Source organism: Falco cherrug, chromosome 7, assembly GCF_023634085.1.
Source record: "Falco cherrug isolate bFalChe1 chromosome 7, bFalChe1.pri, whole genome shotgun sequence".
NCBI classification, from domain to species: domain Eukaryota; kingdom Metazoa; phylum Chordata; class Aves; order Falconiformes; family Falconidae; genus Falco; species Falco cherrug.
The window spans coordinates 49,543,607-49,563,016 of NC_073703.1; the positions used below are offsets into that span (position 1 = coordinate 49,543,607).

Sequence of the window (19,410 nt, forward strand, 5' to 3'; positions counted from 1 at the left end):
GAATGCATTTACAAAAAAGCACTTGAACTTGACAGGTTCCATCATTACCAGCTTTAAGGATGACAGGCTTTCACAACTGGTCAATTGCTGATCAACATAAAACTGGAAGGAAAAACAAAATGTGCAAAAAAAGGTGTGAAGAGACCAGACTTTGTCAGGAGAACCTTCCACTTAGTTCTCTAGTGGTGAAAAGTAACAAAGCAATCCACTACTGTAATGCAAAACTGTAAAACCAAATCATAACATCCACTCAAAGTTATTCTGGTAAATAGCACATTCAACTGAAAGGTCATCAAGAAACAGAAAAACTTTTGACTAAAAAGTTCTTAATGTTGTCTTGCAGTGTAACTTACTCTGAAAGAGTAAGAAAATCCTAAAGTTTAGCTAAAGAAGAGTTACTCTCCTTTAAATTCAACTCCTGTTTTAATCCAAATCACATTTTTAAGATGACTAGAACACTAGGAGACCTCCGTTCCAGCCATGCATTATCTCCATACAAAAAAATATGGCCAAGATTCTCTCAGTTGGGATGTTCAGAGAAACCCAAAATCTCTCAGTCAAAAGATCAAAATCAGGATTTTTGACTGGCAACTCAAAATCAGTCCTTCAGGTCCTGGTGAGTGAACTACCAGGTGCTCTAGAGAACTTCCCTTTGCAACAGGCCATGAAGCAAGGGAGTCAGTACATCATCTTGGAGGCACCAGCTGGGTGGACCGTTCCTGTTTTCCCTGCTGAAGGCCTAGGTCTGAGATTGCTGCACGCTGGGAGCAAAAACTTGCAACATTCCTGCCAGTGCTGGAGCTTCCAAGTGGCCTGTCTTGATTTTATCCAGCCCTCTTAAAAAAGGAAAAAAATCCAGAACAAAGTCCAGTTCTACCAAATCCTGTGAAAGAATCACTCTATTCCAAACAAAGAAGAATCAGACTGACAAACCATAACAATATAAAGAACTTTTATTTTTATTGGGTTTTTTCTTTTTCTTCTTTTGCTGTGTAGTTTTGTTATTACGCTCACAGCTTTGTACCAGAGTGAGAGAAGAAAACCATGATCTATCTGTGCACATATTCTACACAGCTTAAATGATTAAATATTCAATTATGTTGGTTTATTCCACTTCCATTCTTCAAAAAGACTGTTTAACACTTACAGCAAAATGAAATTTGAGAAGCTGGCAGGTGCATATAACAGAATATATACCCACACAGTTTGCTCTTTCACAATTAAATTTTACAAACAGTAACTGAAACAGTTTCCTTATCCTTCCTCACATATTCTGCAACTCCGGACAACCTAGACTGTTTGAATGATAGTACCATACAAGCCTGAAAACCAAGATTCATCTGTACCTGTGTTTTATTTCAAAAAAAAGGGAAAAACATTTTCTCAACACCACATTTTTATTTCTGGGAGCCTGCAGTTTACTGCGAGTTTTCAGTTACCATTTACCTTGATCTGGCATTATTGTAGTTTGAAAATGTGCATTAAGAACTGCACTACTTCAAACGCACCGCACAGCCGAACTCCTGCTATTTTGCAGAAGTCAGCTCATGCACTGATAATATGTTTAAAGTCTGCAACCCACACATAAAGTGACACAAGGCAAGCAGAAGCTGGGATATTTAACGCATCTTCGTACCAAGAGATGCAGCAGTTTTCCCTCCAGCCCCTTCCACGTACAGAAGCAGCAGTGTTAGGCCATAGAGTATTTTGCACTGCCAGTTAGCTGTTATTTGTCTCTGTGATTTGAAGGAGAAAGAAGCAATGAATATAGACAATCCTACCATCGTCTTTACCATTCAATACATGCAAGGCTATCTGGGTTTGGGAAGGTTAAGCTTTGCAGCCCATGTGAACTTCAAGTCATAACTTTATGCTACACACCTTCCTTCCGGAGCTCAGTCAGGGCTTGGTATGCCTATAGCACAAGTTCTCATGCTTTTGAAGAGAATGATGTAACTGGTTTCAGTAGTGGCTGGCCCACTCTTTATATTGTAAAAGTGTAAAATGCCTCTGAGCACCTTCTGTCTGCTGAGGAGGCTCATAGCTTTATAAGCACAATGTCAGTCCTGCTAAGAGGAAAATGGTGGCTTGTCCCCCAAAGGGCCTGCCATATGTAGTCAGCCACCTATCAAGTCCACAGCTCATGATTTAACATTTGACTAATAAAACAAGCACAGATAACCACAAAATAAACCCTCATTCTACCCACTCTTCCACTTAGAACATTTTACTTGCATAAAAAGAACCCCAGACCTGAAAACAAAAGTAGTCCTGAAACAGGCTCGTGTGCAGCGCTGCTTTTCAGGCAAATATTATTCTGCTAAATTTGGCAAATAGTCTGCCTTCCCAAAAGTCATTACACTCTTTGACTGGAGGTGTATCAAGAATCAAAACCCCAAGCTGCAAGACTGGAAAGGATGTCATTAATGGCTACCAAGCCAATACATTAGTTTGGCATCTCCTGCAATTACCTCCAGAAGAAGTGAACGGCCAATAGCGAAAGCTGCACCGAGTTCCAGCTGAACTAATAGGAAACCTTCCCACAGAACTCCAGAGATGCCTGGGGATTTCCACAGCTGCACAATAACTTCACAGCAAAACCTTTTAAGACACCCTCAGGATGAAGCAGCACTGCATTTTCCTCCGAACCCTTGAGCAATTTTTAAAATGGTTTTTAATTTATGAAGCAAAATTTTATGAACACTCATGCGGCTGCTACTGCCCCGTCTCATCCATTTTAAGATTCTTACAATATATCTGAAATTAGCTGGATTTCAGAAGTCCAGTCTTTTCAGGACGGATAAGGAAGTATCATGGACTACAAGAAAAGAAAGTTTGCTTCCACCAACTGAAACAGATAAACTCAACAAGCAATCAGGAATGCAAATAAAGTGTAATAACTGTGTCTTTTGCAACACCTAGTGAGAAAGATCTTTACACATTCCTGAAAACAGATGAAAGAATGTGAAGAATCATACGGAAGCAGTAATAATATCTAGTCTCACACACCATTTTTCAGAATGCTACAATCACTCCACATGCTCGTCCTAAGGACACACACTTCCACTTCAAGTGCAGTCCATGGAGGACCACTTGAAACATTCACATTATTTATGCCACATGTTGACATGCTCCCTCATTGTGGTTGAAAAAAAGCCCAGAACAACTCTTGAATATCAATAATTTTGGAAATGGTTTAAGTATTACGCAGTCTACAGCTTTTAGGTCATGAAAAAAACAAATACTCTCAGAGACATTAGAGCAATACAACCTACATCAGAAAACATGTACGATGCTCAGAGATCTCCCTGAACTTGATTCTCTCTTGAATTGTTTCATCCACAGACCACAGAAAGAAAGAAAACCAAAAATCAAAACCACAAACACACACACACACACACACCTTGAAAGCCAAAATAAAAACTCCCTCAAAACAGCGTGGGGTCTGAGTCACATATCAGGAATTTTTCCTGTTCACAAACAGCTTAATAAAAACACCCAAACAAATCACTGCAAAAGTATTGGAACCTGAGAGATTCCCATGTCTTTGAAGTAGGATGCTACTACATCTCATTCCTACTTTGTTTCTGTCTCTCACAAAAAAGTCACCCATCTCAAGCAATCACAGAGAAATTATGCTTGTCCGCTAAGACAATACAAAAACAGCGTGCTTCAGAGAAGGCCCTGAAGTTCCTTGATTTGACAGCAGTGGAACATCCATGGGCTCTCCTCAATCACTTTCTTGGCCTAAAAAGGCTTCTTTGTAGTCAAAGATGAGGCTATAAAACTCATTTGGTCTATGGCTGACATACCAAGCCTCGAAGAAGTGGTGAAAGCAATGCCCAGTCAAAATAGTACATTCAATTTGTTTGAGAAGCACGGGATTCATTTACAAGCAGCTCAGTTTTGCCACTGTGCTGTCTTTACCTTCTGTTAGTTAAATTTCACCTTTTTGTTATCCTGAGCAACAAGTTAGGCAAATGTGAACACAAAGCCCCTTACTAATTAGTCTCATTGTTCAAAAGAGTGCTTTGCTAGACTTGTGTCATTACAGGCGACAGGACTGCAAATACAAGTAGTACATTTAATTGAACTTAATGGGTGAAGTTTTCCATGCCAAGAGACACCTGCAGAGGAGTCCTGACAAGTAGAAACAGTCTTCCCCTCTGCACTGGTTTCTCTGTGGTACCTTCTTGCATTAGTAGAACCAAGACTCCTATACATTATATGCATTTTGTATCCTCAGCTTCTGCTTGAGAACTTTACCCTTTAAAATCCTGCTCCATTCTTTCCAGCTGAGTTTTTGTGAGCTTGACACAGCCCAAGCCAATGAAGCCAGTTCACAACAGAAACAAAACATTACCTAAGTGGATGCACTTAGGTAGTGCCTTTGCATTTCTCTGTTTGCTATGCCATGAAGATACAGAAATACAAAACTCAGTCACTAAGATTCCAAATAAAATCAGGAATCCAGCTGTGGTGGCATATCAAGATAGCAGAGGCTATGCTGATATTTAACTAAAACAAAAGCCAACACCACTTCTTTCCTGTATATAAGGACCAATATTTAAAAAGACTTAAGATTGCAAAGCATGTGAGCAGAGCCACTCTTCTGGCTGTTTTTCTGCTCCTGGCATACCTCTCAAGAAGTAACTGCCTTCCTGCAAATAAACAAAATACCTCAGAAGGTATAGTATTTTGGGAAGTCTGTCACTGTATACATTGTGCTAGTTGTAGCAATTTTTACACAAGGAATAAAAAATAAGTTACAATTAACATTAAAAAAGTTAATTTATTCCAGTTCTCCATAGAATACCTCTTCTTTTTATGAAGGAAGTCAAAATGTACACTGGAAATTCAGGTTACATTGTTAGAATCTGTCATATTCTGGTTTGCAGAATTTTATTAAGATCAGCTAAAAAAATGGGATACGACATAAAATCAGACATGTCTTAAAGACACTTCACAGGCTTCAAGTTGAGTTTGCAGACACCAGCACCTATTGTCATCTAAGTTCTCAACACCCTCTGGACTTCCCAAGAACCCTCAGACTATGCTTCTTACAAAAAACCAAAACCAGAAAAACCCAACAAAAAACCAAGGCAGACAAGTGGAGGGAATATTCTTATCTGTCAACGTATTAAAATCTTGCAAGAATCTTCCATTTGGGCCGAATTTTACTTGACCAGCCTTATTTCTACAGAGCGCAACACAACCTGAAGTCTCTGTAGCAAGGCATTTCAGCCCCACTCTAACTTTGGATTCCAAGTGGGAAAAGAAAGAGGAAAGACTGGAGTAAGAAATTGATGTTATTTGGAATAATTCTGACATATAAAATTACTTCCCAATGTGGGAGGTGAAAAGCTTCATGAGTCAATCCTGCTGTCATCCTCGGCATGTCTTTCAATGTGTCCTACAGCATCCTAGAAAAAAAAACCACCAGAAGACAGTTAAAAATAATAGTAATAATAGCAACAACAATAACGAATGACTTTGCAAAAGATCCTTGAAGCCTCACTGAAAGTGATATTCTGGATAATATGCATTTTTTGGTTTAAAGCTTCTAAAAAAAAAACAAACTTGAAAAATTTATCAATGCCAAGTTATTAAATCACTTCTATAAATATTTCACATACCACATGATCCAAGGTAAGTAAAACCCAGTTCCCTTTCTGACTAGATGTGCATATCAAATAAACACAACATATACAAAGCTAGTGCTTGAAGAAAAAATTAAAGATTCTACTGCTGGTTCTTAGTCTTCTAAGAAACCTCCTTCCATAGCATATTTTGAGAAGCATTCAACAGGAAGGTAGTTTATATTGCCAAGGAGTAAAACGTGGATTTTACCAATCAGTCTGCAGGTAACAACCCTCCTTCCACCCACGCCCCCCAACCGTTTGCACATCACTTAATCCAACTGTTATGCCTTCTTCATTTTTTTCCCACCTATGCTAACATTCACGCAGAAATGTATGCACTACTTATTTAATGATTCTTAGCAAAACCAATCCCATATGCCAAGGAACAGTATCAGCATCCACAACAATGAAGGGGGGTAGTGATGGATAAAAGTTAAGAGGATAAAAACCTGTTTCAAGACTGATGTTTGTTCATCTTAAAAAATATTTTTTTCCTACAGAAACTTGCATCTTGAGTAGGGTTATCAGAATTTCTTCTAATATTTCAAGAATATTACTATTTCCATATAGTATTTCTGTTTTAAATTGACCATATCTCAAGTTATAATACTTAGTTGCACTCTTTATCAGTCACAGGTTGAACTGAAGCCTATTAGCCTTGTATGACTAACTGTATGCAGTCAAGCCTGTCAAGACTATAAGAATTTAACCCTTTTTAAAGAGAAATAGGATCAAGTCCCACAATTGTGGTGATGTAGATACTTTATGCTACCAAATACAACTATGTTAGTTCAACCACATACCTGCTTGGAACCCTTCCTGGAAGTAAAGAAAGCATCACAGTTCTTCCAACGACATTTTAGGGTCTGAAAATTAGGGTTGGTGTGGTCAGTCAGCAAGTGTTGTTTCAGATGATCCACAACTCCAAAGATCAGTGAACATCCATGCCACTGGTAGAAAATATACACCAGAATAAGCCAAAGAAAAATAATTTTAGCTAGTAGTTTTCTTCTTGCAACTTCACAATATTTTACCAAGACATACATGTTCACATGTACGCCACCTCCTGTACATTTTTTCATCTCTATTCCTTGAATTATAGCTTTACAGAAATTCATCCTGCCTCTCACCAAGCCTAGACGATCAGCAAGAATGGCAGGAGAAAGAGAGGAACCAAGGCTCTTACAAGATTGAAGCTTACCTGAGACAGAGTCATTGGGAATTTAATTAAATTTATTGAGCAGAGTAATTTAGCTTTCTATGTCACTCAGCTGAAGCTTTTGGTTTTAAAGTTACGTGTCACTATCTAAAATTTGACAGAAAGAAAAATAATTTAAGATCCTGCTATCAACTTGCCCCAAAGCATACACATACACTAAAGACCATGCAAAATGTACATATACATTTTAAAAATATTATTGAATTACAATAAATTAAAGGTCAAGCTATCCAAGACTGAGTAGTGACCATGCCCAGAAGATTCATCCAAAAACTATAACAAAAGAAGGCTAAAAACATTTTTCTCATTACCCAGCAACGATAATTCTGCATCAGATTAAGCCTCACAGCTCTGACACTGCCATCATAGCATCCAGTATAGATCTGTGAAAAAAACATTTATGGATAAGCAAACTGGGAATAATGGGGCGGGGGGGTGGGGGGAGGAGGAGGAAGTAAAATTTTGGAGGAAGCTTCAGTGCAGAGTATATTAGGTGAAAAACAAGAAAAGACCAACTTGCAATGATTCTGAATTTAAAAAAAATGGGTCTAACCTAACTCTTAAGATTTGCATTCATAGTTTACAAAAGCCTACTAGTGAATAAGAAATGTTTCCATAATTTCTATTGTTGATAGTGTCCTGTGTGTAAAAGTTCAGAATACTTTGAAATATGTTATCCACTGAAGTGAAAAAAAAAAAAAAAAAAAAAGAAAAAAGAAAAAATTGGGTGCAAATGTCAAGTTGAATATATTTCCAAGACTTAAACAGTTACATGTATATCAAAAAGGGATGAAGAGGAAGGGTGAGGAAGAACATCAGGATTTCAGAAGACGACGACTGACACAGATCCTAAAAACATAGGCAAAATGTCATCTTGAAAAACACTTTTGTTAGGCAAACACACCACACAAAATTGTCCTTGGGAAAGAAAAAGATGTCAGATGCTTGTAAGCCCATAAAGAACTTTCATCATATAATACATAACAGAGAATACTCTCTTAATATTATAATTACTCACATAATAAAGAAAACTCTGCAAGCTGAAGATTTCATTTGTTATTTTTGTTCAAGTATTTTTGTCTCTTGGAAATTCATCATTAGGATATAACAGCCAATCTGCTGTGTGTAAAAGACTACACTTTAGTACTTAAGACTGCTACAGAAAATGATAATCTTCCACTCATCACTAAGCTCCTGATCTGAACATTTTTTTGAGAATGCCCAAAACAGATTATTGCTGGGAGACAGTTCAAGCCTCAGACTGTGCGAAGCTTGAGTGCACGTAGCTCTCAGTCTCTCTCATGTAAGAAGTGAGGCTTGGGCAGTATGCATACCAATTAGCAGGAGACAGTTCTGTTAGATTTGATGCTTCTGTTATTAGAGATCATCTCTATACCTTTCATTTTACAATCTGAAAGTTTGCAAACAAATTCCTACATATGCAGGCAAATAAGTGCTTTTAACAACTACTTTAAGCTACTTATTTATCCAGAAGTGCTTCTGAAACCTATCTTGCAGGACAGATGTATGAAGAAATTCTGTGTGCCTAAATCAATTGCATACCTTTGTTTACATTCTATCAAAGGTTACTAGAGGTTTGACTGTGGGTGAAGTTTTTCTCTAGCATCTGGGTGACTCTCCTGAGTAAAAGTCAAACATGATGCTTGAAAAGAGGTAATATTTTACTATTTCTAGACTCTTCATTGCAATCATCACTTCAAACAGAATAATTGTTTTAATGCTACAGTAAGTTAGAAGGTAATTTTTCCCCAGACAATAATATTACATCAATACAAAGCCTTTATAGTAACTTAATTTTTTGGCTGATGTTTCTAAGTTCTTCTTAGTCAGACAGCAGGTTGATTTCATTATCTGAAAAAATAAAACTGTCTCGCATATGCTTGTGGAAAATACAACCTTCTCTTTGAGACCAGCAGAAAGAAGGAAGTTACCATGCTCTTATGGATGGTCATACACATGATCATATCGCTGTGGCCTCCATACACTTGCAAGCGGTCGTGAGACTTGAAAGAAACAGAAACAAACATTTAATAGCATGACAGTTAACAGCCCTTTTTCACAGACTCACAAATGACAACGCTTCCAACAGCAGCTTCCTGAGTAGCAACTAAACTACTCTGGTGGATTCCAAACCTCGGAGCCACCAGGAAATCTCACTTTTGCTTACATTACTTTTGTGAGTCTTTTTGTCCAACTAAGCACTTAGTCTTTCAGCAGACAAAACTAACATTTCCCACTTTTCTGAGCTGTCATTGTCTTAGGATAACCCGGGTTCTAAAAAAAATGGTTCAGGTTACATTCTTTAAAACCCATGTATTTTGGCTGGTGAGATAATGATATAGTCTGAGCGACAGGAAAGAGAAGGATGGGCCAGAGACCAGTAAGCACAAAGATGACTCCTAAATAATTAGCACGTATTAGGTAAATGTCATTAGTAACTAAAAGTTTTCTTACCTGTAGTTCATAAACACGAACAAATTTATCCAGACATGCTGTCACCATCACTTTCCCAAGAATGTTCACAACCGTTACTGCATGGTTATGACCTTTATAGATCCGTACCAGCTCTCCAGTCTGCATCAAGAAAAAGCAAAGGCAAATAGGTGTGTGTTTGTTTTTATTAAAACAAAAGTTTAACCTAACCTAGATAGGATAGCTAGCTTTAATGCTCACTGCTCGGAAAATGCAAACACCTTTTATTAGATTCCATCTCCTGTGAAGGTACTTCTAGACTATGATCAAACACTACTTACCTTTTCCTCCCCATGTTAACACAGAGCCATTCCAGTACACTAGAAACGTGTACCACTACGAAAAGTGTCTACTTCTTCTATCATTTATAACATGTTCCCACCTGTCCTGCAACTAGCACTGTGCAGCTACTACTAGCAGTATTTATGTAGCCACAAGGATCAGTGAGCAAATTTAGCTGAATACACATTTCTTTTTTCAATTAAAATTTATCTCTGTTAAGTTTCTTAATCTACCTTGTTGCATAGCTACATGAATGCTTCTGCTAGCACAGGAGAAAGATGGTGTAAAAGAGGAAAAGAGCGGCAGGCTAGAGACAAAGCATTCACGACAGTATAACAGTTTTTGAACCAGCTAGTTTGGAACACTGTATCCTTCAAGTTTTCCCTGTAACAGAGGAACTCCTCCCTCACACACCTTTGCTCTAAACCCTTTCTACATTATCAGCACATTTGTGTAGTTTTTGCAAAAGCAAGATCCCCAGATAAAAAGGCATTGCATATCATATTACAAGAGTCAGCATGTTTATCTATCCTCTGCGTGCCTCCTTAGTTAGCTAGAGTGCACAGTCACATTAACAAAGTCATATGACTTCCATTCCTGGAAGCAGTTTGCCCCACCAGTCAGTCAAAAATCCTGGAAATACTGACTTTATAGCACAGGAATTCACTGCCTTAATAGCAAAAGTCATTCCAACTTTGTATATGAGACTTACATGAATGTTGTGAGCATGGACAGACTGATCACTGGAGCCACTGAATACCAGATCATTCACAACCTTACAAAAAAAAAATTTATTACTTTTGTAGCAGACATGGAAATGGGCAAGCAAAACATTAAGACGCTGTTCAGTTTAAAGTTGTACTGTAACATCTCCTAAATTTGACAGAATTAAAATCAACAGAGTATGCCAAAAAAGCATGCACTGAATTTTTTACATAAGAGCTATAAAATGTACTATGCTATCCCCTAACAATGACTTTTGACACTTTCACAATTGACATTAGAAGCTGTTAACTTGCAGCCTACGAGGCCAACTCATCCTACCTAAGGACTGTTCTCAGGGACAGCTCAGCAGCAGGTCAGGGGCCAAGCAAACTGGATGCAGAATGCTGCTCTGCACATGCATAGTAAAGCTCACCACTTCCTGGAAATACTGGATGTGCTGTGTACTTATGTTCTGGTCGTGTAAGAAAGACTGTGTTCCTGACTTGTACTGATCTAGAAAAGAAGCCTAACCGATCCATCATGGATCAAGAAGGCACCACAGTATGCTGCCATGCAAGCAGGACTGGGACAGTCCACAGAGCAAAAAAGGCCGAGCCACTGCACCGTAACATCTAAAGTGACAAATACAATTTATAGAAGTCATCCCCTATCTGTTACATGGTGGTCACAGCAAGGCAGTCAGACAAGCATATGCTCCAGCTTGTAATCTCAGGAGCCAGAAACCTGTAAGTGTTAATTATTCCTCTATTAAAAAAGAAGAACATTTCTCTAGAGTTAATTTTTTTCTAGTTTCCTCTGAGGTCTGTACTATGACAGTATGTGAAAAACTTAACCTTTTCCCTAACTTTTCCTCTGGTGGCAAACTCAAATTTCAATATTCCCTGAATCTTCTAACAACACAAAATAAACATGCTTCCTACATACACCCCCCCTACAGCTTTGCTGGGAACACGAGATAAGGCAGCCAGCCAGAGACAATTTTGCTACCAAATTACTCAGTTTTTTATAATTTAAAATGGAGGAATCCTTTATCTCCTACCACAATCTGCTCACTTTTAGATGAGGAAGAAAAACCACATCATTTTAAGCATTCTTTGTCAAAAATGTATTTTCAGAGACACTTGCCTTCATGCAGAGTATAGTCTTGCTGTGACCCTCCAGGGTTCTGAGAAGCAGCCCATTCCGTGCATCTCGCACGCTGATGGTGCAGTCATAGGAGCCCACTACCAACAACTTGCGTGCTCCTTCCTGAGCTGTGGCTAGACAGCTCACTGCTCTAGGAGCATGGCATTCAAAGGTATCAACCTGCTTGTTGTTCTGTTGGGGGAGGAAAAAAAAAGTGGTGTTTAAGAATTAAAACTTTGCTATGACACTGACTAGGCCATCAAGTCTTTTTTGTGTTGTACTTGTTACAGCATCTGAATTTAGGAACACCCCATTTCAGCAGCGGTAAGAGTTGCATCTTAAGAACTAAGCTTCCAAATCAAGGAAATGACTCCTTATGTTAGGCTTCCATTTCCTGTCTTTTTAAAAAATATTTCATTATTTAGCAAAGGTCCAGTAATTCCTCCTTCCAAATTAGAACAATGAGAGGAAATATGAGAAAAAATGCAAACCAGAATGAACTTTTACAGATAAACTTGAGAAATTAGTCTAGGATGCATGAAGAAAATAATCTATTTAAATAATTATTTTTATTCATCTTTTAACATCATAGGGACTGCTGATTAAGCCTCTTTGCCAGAAAACCCGTGAACGAGTCTCTTCTATAACTGCAAATAGAGCAGACTAAACCAGCACCACACTGAAGTCTCTCACACTACTTTGACGGACAGGAAAGGAAGATTCATAAATAATCAGCTGTGTCAGCAAACTCTCATGACACATGACTGGTAGGCCATGTGGTGGAACCTTAAGGAAAAGTGTGACATCAATACAGCAGTTAAGAGAAAGGTAACCAGAGGGAAGAGGAGATGGGACAGCTTCATGCACTGACAAAATAAGGGACCGAATGGGCCAACACTTTCATTACAAATACACTTACTACTCAAGACAAAGAATGGTAAGAAACACAGAGTGGAAAAAACGAATATCACAACAGGCTTTTAGGTGCCAATATTTACATGAACTAACCTTTATGCTGAAAGTAACCACACTGCCATTTGCAAGGCCTGCATAAAGGATCCGCCATCTACTGTGTAAACAGAGCACTCGATCTTCTAATTTAAACTGTTCCATGCATTCCTTGGTCTGGCAATAGAAAGTTTTTAAAGTTTTTCATTAACTGAAAACAATTCAGGGAAAAAAGCCTGAAGTGAATGATGATTTTCACCTACAAGCTGCATTTTTTGAACCAACAGCGTTAGAGAAAAACATCTGAAAGGCTGGTGTCACATGGCAGTTTGATCCTATTTTTACTCGGCTCACTCCCATCTCCGAGACTTGACCGTACTTCAGCAACCAGTTACAATCCTAAAAGCTTTATTCTAGTTACAACCTCTAATGTATATAGAAATTTAGACTACAGACTATATACACACATATATATATATATATGAAAAAAACCCGTTACATGCTTGATTTTGAGGAATCCCCATGAAGTCCCCCACAGATAAAGTGCCATGAAGCATCAGCCTAAGAGTTAAAAATCTCTAGCAGTTTGCCCCCTGAAGCAGATACTTCCTTTCTAGTCCTTCAAGCCACAGGCTGGACAAGCCTTCCAATCAATTATCTGTAAAAATCCAGGTTCAGGAAGACTCAAGTCTGCTCCTCCACCTACCCTTAGAAAAACAGATACCTGTTCTCTCTACAACTTCTCTACACAGAGAGCAGAGCCTTCCATAAGCAATGAAGTTCAGAATACAGCAAGACATACAATCGTGGTCAGACAACCATTCTGCACTTTGGTGTTCCTGACATCTGGGGTCCTATCATGTTGTTCTGGCAAAAATTACACTGACAAGCTAGCCAAAAGATAAGGATAGTAAATCATTTAATGGTTTGCTGTTTGTTTTGGGTTCTGGGGTTGGGGTTTTTTTCGTGCTCTGCTCTAATGCAGTATGAATTGGGGTTCTTGTCCAGTTCATATGGGTTTAAAAGGCTTTCTTCATTTATATTTGCAAAGAAACACTCGCATAAAAATGCAGTACATACTAATCAACACCAAGTTTGAGTACCTTGATACTGTAACAGTTGATAGTGTGGTCACTTGAGCCAGTGAAGAGTGCAGCATTCTTCCCATTTGTCTGAGTGACCAGGAGGCAGTTCACCTTCGAAGTATGTCCTTCAAAGACAGCCACACACTTCCTGCTCTAAAAAGGAAAGCACAGGATTTGTCAACATACAGGCCCATAATGCCTCTCAGGATCTGTGCCTGATGGAGTAGGGTAGGACAGCTAACAAAAGCAGGATACATGCGGCAATCTATCTCCCCTTACCCCTCTCACAGGGAGAAGGAGTTGGGGAGGGGGAGAAGCGAGGTTTGAAGAAAAAGAACAGCGTAAAAAAACCCAGGTGCTTGAAAAAGCAGGCGCTTTCTTAACTATATAGTAAGGCTTTACAAAACCAGAATTGTAGCCTTGTAACTGCAATTAATTAACACCATTCCCACAACCTTACTTACTACCAGACTGTAGGCACAAACAGTTTTGTCTGCTGAGCAGGTGTACAACAAATTCCCAAAAATCTGAATAGCATTCACTGCAGCCAGATGTCCCTCAAAGCTTCCCTCTGTAGGTTCTTCATCCTCACCTGGCTCTGAAGACACTTCTGTAGGACAGAGACATGAGTACTTTGATTATGGGAACACACTCAAGCAAACATACTGCTGTCGTTTGTATTACCAAACAGCAGAACTGTTTTGTGGTCTCAGCATCTTAAAGTCAGATTTCATTGTGGGTCCCAGTTAAAGCCTGTGAGCAGCAGGAGGCAACATAAAATATCAGAAAGACCTTTATATGACATTGAGTCCAGAAAGATCTTTAAAATAGCAAAAGGATTGTATATTGTTTATCCTACAACACTATGGAGACTGTGGTGCAGAAGTGTTCATGTGGGAAGAAGAGGGAGGATGTGGAGGAGTCAAGGCACAAAGCGTGCAGTGAGAGATGATGTGAAGTGAGTATGCATCACTTCCCACTTCAGTTTTTCTCTTAGGGGCCAAATTCCCCTCTGGAAGCAGTCTGATCGAGACTTAACATACATAAAGCATGAGAAGAAAAGCTAAAAAGATATACCTGATGAGTTCTTTGATCCTCTTAGTGATGATATGGAAGTCTGTGTCTCAGCCACACTGTAACACAGAAATAAAGAGTATTAAGATTAGACTCTATATGTTCATTTTCAGACAAAATATTGCTGTAACACAATAGAAAACAAGACACTGCACTTAGTAGAAAACAGGCTGTAACAGATAAGCTCAAAAACAAACTTTCTGTGCAGGGCAGCCTTGTTTCTTGTATTAAAGAAATTAGTAGGCAACAAGACACATTCATTTGTTGGACAAAAAAAATTTCAGTTTTCATTTTCCCCTCTTATTTCACTCCTGAATGAAATTAAAAAGTTATTGATGTTGTAAGACTTTCTGAATAGGAAAAAAAAAATAAAAAATGAGGCCCTTATGAATATTATATAGTGCTTTTACTTTTGAGATCTACAATAATCTCACCTTCTTTTCCCGTCATCCCTATAATTTGTGCCAATCTCACTGGTAGAGCTCACTTCATCATAACCGGAGCAGGACGCCTCTAGGACTGCTTGATTCACAGAGTTGCGTGAACCCCTCTTTGATGGGCTGTCTGGTTTCTCATCGCCCGACTCTGATGAACCTACGTCAACCACCTCACACTGGGGTGCTGGAACTTCCACTAGTTCCAGAGAAGCATCACTGTCATTCTCATCTTTGTTTCTTGCTGTTTGAGCAGCAACTCCATCCTCCTGTCTTGGAGGAGTGGATGTAGTAACTTTTTCTCCTTTAGGTACCTTTCCACCCTTGACTTTCCGGACAGGCTTAGAGTCAATTATATCCTGTTCTGTATCACTGTTCTCTGGCACGTGGGCTGCCCTCAGAGTTTTCTTCTTCCTTAACTTTCTCCTCCTCCTGTTTCCTTTTTCTGCTGGGGCTACAGTGGTTGCCATCTGTTGCTCGGACGGTTCTGCTGACAGTTTGGGGGTTTTATCCATTGGTGTTTCTGGAAGGACTAAATGCTTCGCAAGAGGAGTGCTACACTGATCCAGTAAAAAGCTTTCAGTCACCGTATCATTTATTTCTCTCTTGCTAAAAACAGACAGTGAATGAGGAGAAAGGTTTGCAGGAAGTCCAGCCTTTCCCCTGTCCGCAGCAGGCTTGTGAACATCTTGATTAGTGTGTTGGAAACAAGCTGCCAGCTCTGATAGGGATATGGTTTCAGAGATAACTGGATATACTGAAGTCTTCTGGTTGGTCTCTTCTGAAGAAAGCAGACTAGTGTTATATTCAATCTGTACAGCAATAAATATTTACGCAAAATTGCTTTCCCTGCATTTTTCTGTTTATACTTAATTGTGCATGCAAAGTACATTTTCCCACATGTTGAAAGCTACATGCACATGCAGATTCGCTATCTCAGTCAGCTATCCAGCCTTTAAAAAACCCCACAACATAGCTGAAGAATAAAATGTTTATCTGTGTACCCAGAACCAAAGGAATGGGGCACATCACTCAAGTTGCTGGCTGACTATATGCTTTTAAAGTTCTGACAAACAGCTTTTGGTGAATCCTATATTGACGGCTTCACTGGGTGCTGTCTTACCAGCTGTCACCACTGCTGCAGGACTGGTATTAGCCAGTGCATGCCTAGTATGTCTCAGCTGCTCATGTTACAGATTTGCTAATAAGTTAAGATTGACTGACTTTATTTGATTTTAAAAAATCATTTTTAATAGAAATATAGAGGGACAAGAAATATATTTTAATGAAACTTACAGTTGCACAGCAAAAGCCGTTATGAAATCCTTTGTACAGTCCCGTACCAAGGCCAGAAGAATGGGCTAGAATAGTGTTTAAAACTTAGGTAGTAAATTGAGGGTTTGAAAGGTTTCTTTGTAGTTAACTAGTCTTCTGTATGTAGAAAGTGTATTGAAATGTCAGAATATATGATTAATGGGAACTGGGGAGAGTCGACTGGAACAGCTTGTAGTTATCTGCCAAGAAACCATGAACTTGAGTAAAAGGTAATTCTGGCAGGGGGAGATCGCGACCACTGACTCATATACCACCTACCCAAATCGTACCCCAGACCCATTTCTGGACCTTTCTAACCTTTACTGCGCAGAATCGGATATGGGAGGAGAATATGTTAATGATTTTCAGGAAATATCATGATTATGCATGAATACTTAATGACTATGCATGAATAAGTTCTATATATAGTGTCTGATTTTGAAACTTGGTGTGCGTTGATCGTGAGAAGACTCACTCACGCACCCAGCCGTTAATAAAGAAGTGTCTGCTTATCTACATCACATTGGTGTCAATAAGTTCTTCATTCCGAGATTTCGGTAACACTCAGAGACACAATTTGAAGATCTTGCACTTAAGCCATCTGCATTAGTTATTTCTACCAAGTTACTTGGGCCCAATTGAAAGTGAGCCATGCACAACCCACTCTGCAACCTTTGGTCCTGGGAACGGCAGCACTGTAGCCACCAGGGCAAGCTTTGTAAGTTCATCAGTGGTGGCCTAAGCAATGGGGCAAACATACTCTCCCTGTCACTTTAATTCGAAGCCAATATGAACAAATGAATCCAACCTCTCAACTGAGACAAGCTAAGAGCACAGGCAGCATCTCTCACAGCTGTGCTTCCCACACCCTGAAGTTCCACAGCTGCATTTGCAGTAACTACAATCCAGAACAGGATGTTTCAAGTTCACTGCATTTACTGGGTGGGATCTCTCAATGCGAATGGGAAGCTGGCAACATTTGAAACACCTCCCTGCTTCCCTCTCTTAGAAACCAGCAAATTAAACCTACAGCAATGATTAGACAAAGCTGTTGGACTGTTTAACACATCATAGTACAAATTTGATGCTTTGAAATCACACATCCAACTAGACACAGCTTAAACGTGAGCATCTCGCCCCACAACCTCCTCAGGTGGGAAGTTCCAAGATAAAATTAGAACTTGCTGACAGCCAAGTATATTGTATTTAAACTAAGTCGATGGAAAGCTATTTTTCCCCTGACCCATAGCTGTCACACACAGCTGCAACCTGTTAGAAAACCCTCTAGGCAGAAGAAATGAATGCTTAGACACGGTTTGAAGTTACTGTGTGGAATTATATTGGGAAGGCGGCGTACAAGCCCTTGAATTCTGAATACACCTCTAATATCATGCATCCCTCATTACCCACAGGAAGGGGGAAGGAAGAAAGTCCAGTCACTTAAAAACAAAACAACCAGGAAAATCAAAGTAACTGGCAACTTAAACTGAAATTTCTAAACCCAAAAGTTATTAATTGTCAGCACTTGGGAGTACTGTAGGTGTTAGAAAAGGAAGTAGGAAATCACCGTGTAGTGCAATAAAACAGAATCACTCAGTTCCACAGGTGGGAGAGATTGCTGGGAGTTAGGGGAAACCAAATGCAATCAGCTCCTTCAAAGCAAGGCTGAGCTGACATCCTAGGAAAGCTAACAAGCCAGGTGTTCAATCCCCAGAAAGCATACAGCCAGCCCCCAGAGAGAACTCCTCTCCACCAAATTACAGAATTTACCTGATGGCAAATCCTTATTTTTCCCAAAAATTACCAAATTCATTTGATGGCAGACATATTTAAAATTTAATGCATACAGAAGTTGATCAATACCAAAACCACATTTGACAAACATCAAAAACAAATCTGTAGGAAACTGAAAAATATGCTAATGCAATGAAGACAATTAAAAAGTAATCATTTAAGTAATAAATACAGCTATACATTGAAGGTTCACCTTTATGAGAGAAAAAACCAAACCGCACTCTTTAGTTTCTGTTGTGCCTGCACAAACATCAGTGAAGTCTGAAGATTTTGCAAGCAAGGTGCTTCATGCCACTGTAGCTAGTGATCACTAAATCTTTATTCTGAATATTCCAACTCTAAAGAAAAATTACACCTCTCCCTACTGATGTTTCAACATAAGAGAATGGCATATGCCAATAAAAATGGGAAAGTGAAAGAAAGATAGTGGCTTCCTAAAAGCTGAGTCTTAACGAAGCAAACAAACACAAAAGCAGATTCTCCCTGCCACCCAAGTTTACTTTAGCGTACACCCTTAGAGCTTCATAATCCCTGTCAAATCCTCCAAAAAAAGATGAAGCAAAATTCACAATACTACATCAATGTAACTTAATGTAACAGAGTGGAATACAGGAAATGCAATGGTGACTGAAAAAGCACAAAGAACACTATTTATACAGAATTCTACATCTGAAGCAAACTGCAAAAAGGTATAAAACCAAAAACCTTTAAAATTCTTCTATTTACAGTAGTCTAAGCTTAAATTCAGCCAACACTTATCTTGTGCTTGAGAAAAAAACACACTTATAAAAGTAGAGCAGCACAGCTTTTTCCAATAGTGTTTTCCACTTAAACCAAAGAAAAACATTTTGTGTTGGCTATATTTACCTTCAACAACGATTTTACTTATTAAACTTTATATTAAATTATCTAAGTTAAAGGTTTGGGTAAGTGACATTGTTATGGCAAACAACTGTCATAAGTCACCTGGCTTGACTTCACAGGCTCTTAGGAAGCAGAGTAGAAGACAAAAATTACAGGGGAGGTTTTAAGGTTTGGGGTTTTGGGGGGTTTTTTGTTTGTTTTGTTTTGCGTTGGGTTTTTTTGTTGTTTTTTTTTAATTAACTAAAAGGATGTAACTTTCAAATTCATGTCTGTTCTATTTTTTAAGTAAAACTAGAAATCTGTAGGTGCATATGACTACAATTTGCATGTGCTTAATTTAAAAAATGTAGAATCCATTTGGATGTGCTGTAAAGAAGACCCCAGCTTCTAAGACCATTAAGTTGACAAAG

The 19,410-nt window shown here is 38.8% G+C and overlaps 1 protein-coding gene across 4 annotated transcripts in view; it reads right to left on the reverse strand.

Moving 5' to 3' along the window:
• Positions 1–935: 935 nt before the first annotated feature.
• The window catches only part of ZNF106 (zinc finger protein 106), a 42,908-nt gene continuing 24,433 nt past the window's right edge, over positions 936–19,410 (reverse strand). For 2 of the 4 annotated variants that reach the window (XM_055717213.1, XM_055717216.1), the window contains 12 exons: positions 15,029–15,809; positions 14,598–14,653; positions 13,985–14,130; positions 13,539–13,673; positions 12,496–12,612; positions 11,488–11,679; positions 10,349–10,411; positions 9,337–9,456; positions 8,814–8,885; positions 7,173–7,244; positions 6,446–6,592; positions 936–5,423 (listed from right to left, as the gene is read on the reverse strand). In XM_055717213.1, the coding sequence (XP_055573188.1) occupies positions 5,367–5,423; positions 6,446–6,592; positions 7,173–7,244; positions 8,814–8,885; positions 9,337–9,456; positions 10,349–10,411; positions 11,488–11,679; positions 12,496–12,612; positions 13,539–13,673; positions 13,985–14,130; positions 14,598–14,653; positions 15,029–15,809 (1,958 nt within the window). In that variant the 3' untranslated portion in view covers positions 936–5,366. Of the gene's footprint in view, positions 5,424–6,445; positions 6,593–7,172; positions 7,245–8,778; positions 8,886–9,336; positions 9,457–10,348; positions 10,412–11,487; positions 11,680–12,495; positions 12,613–13,538; positions 13,674–13,984; positions 14,131–14,597; positions 14,654–15,028; positions 15,810–19,410 lie in introns of those variants that run through there. The other 2 variants (XM_055717214.1, XM_055717215.1) reach the window with 2 other exon arrangements.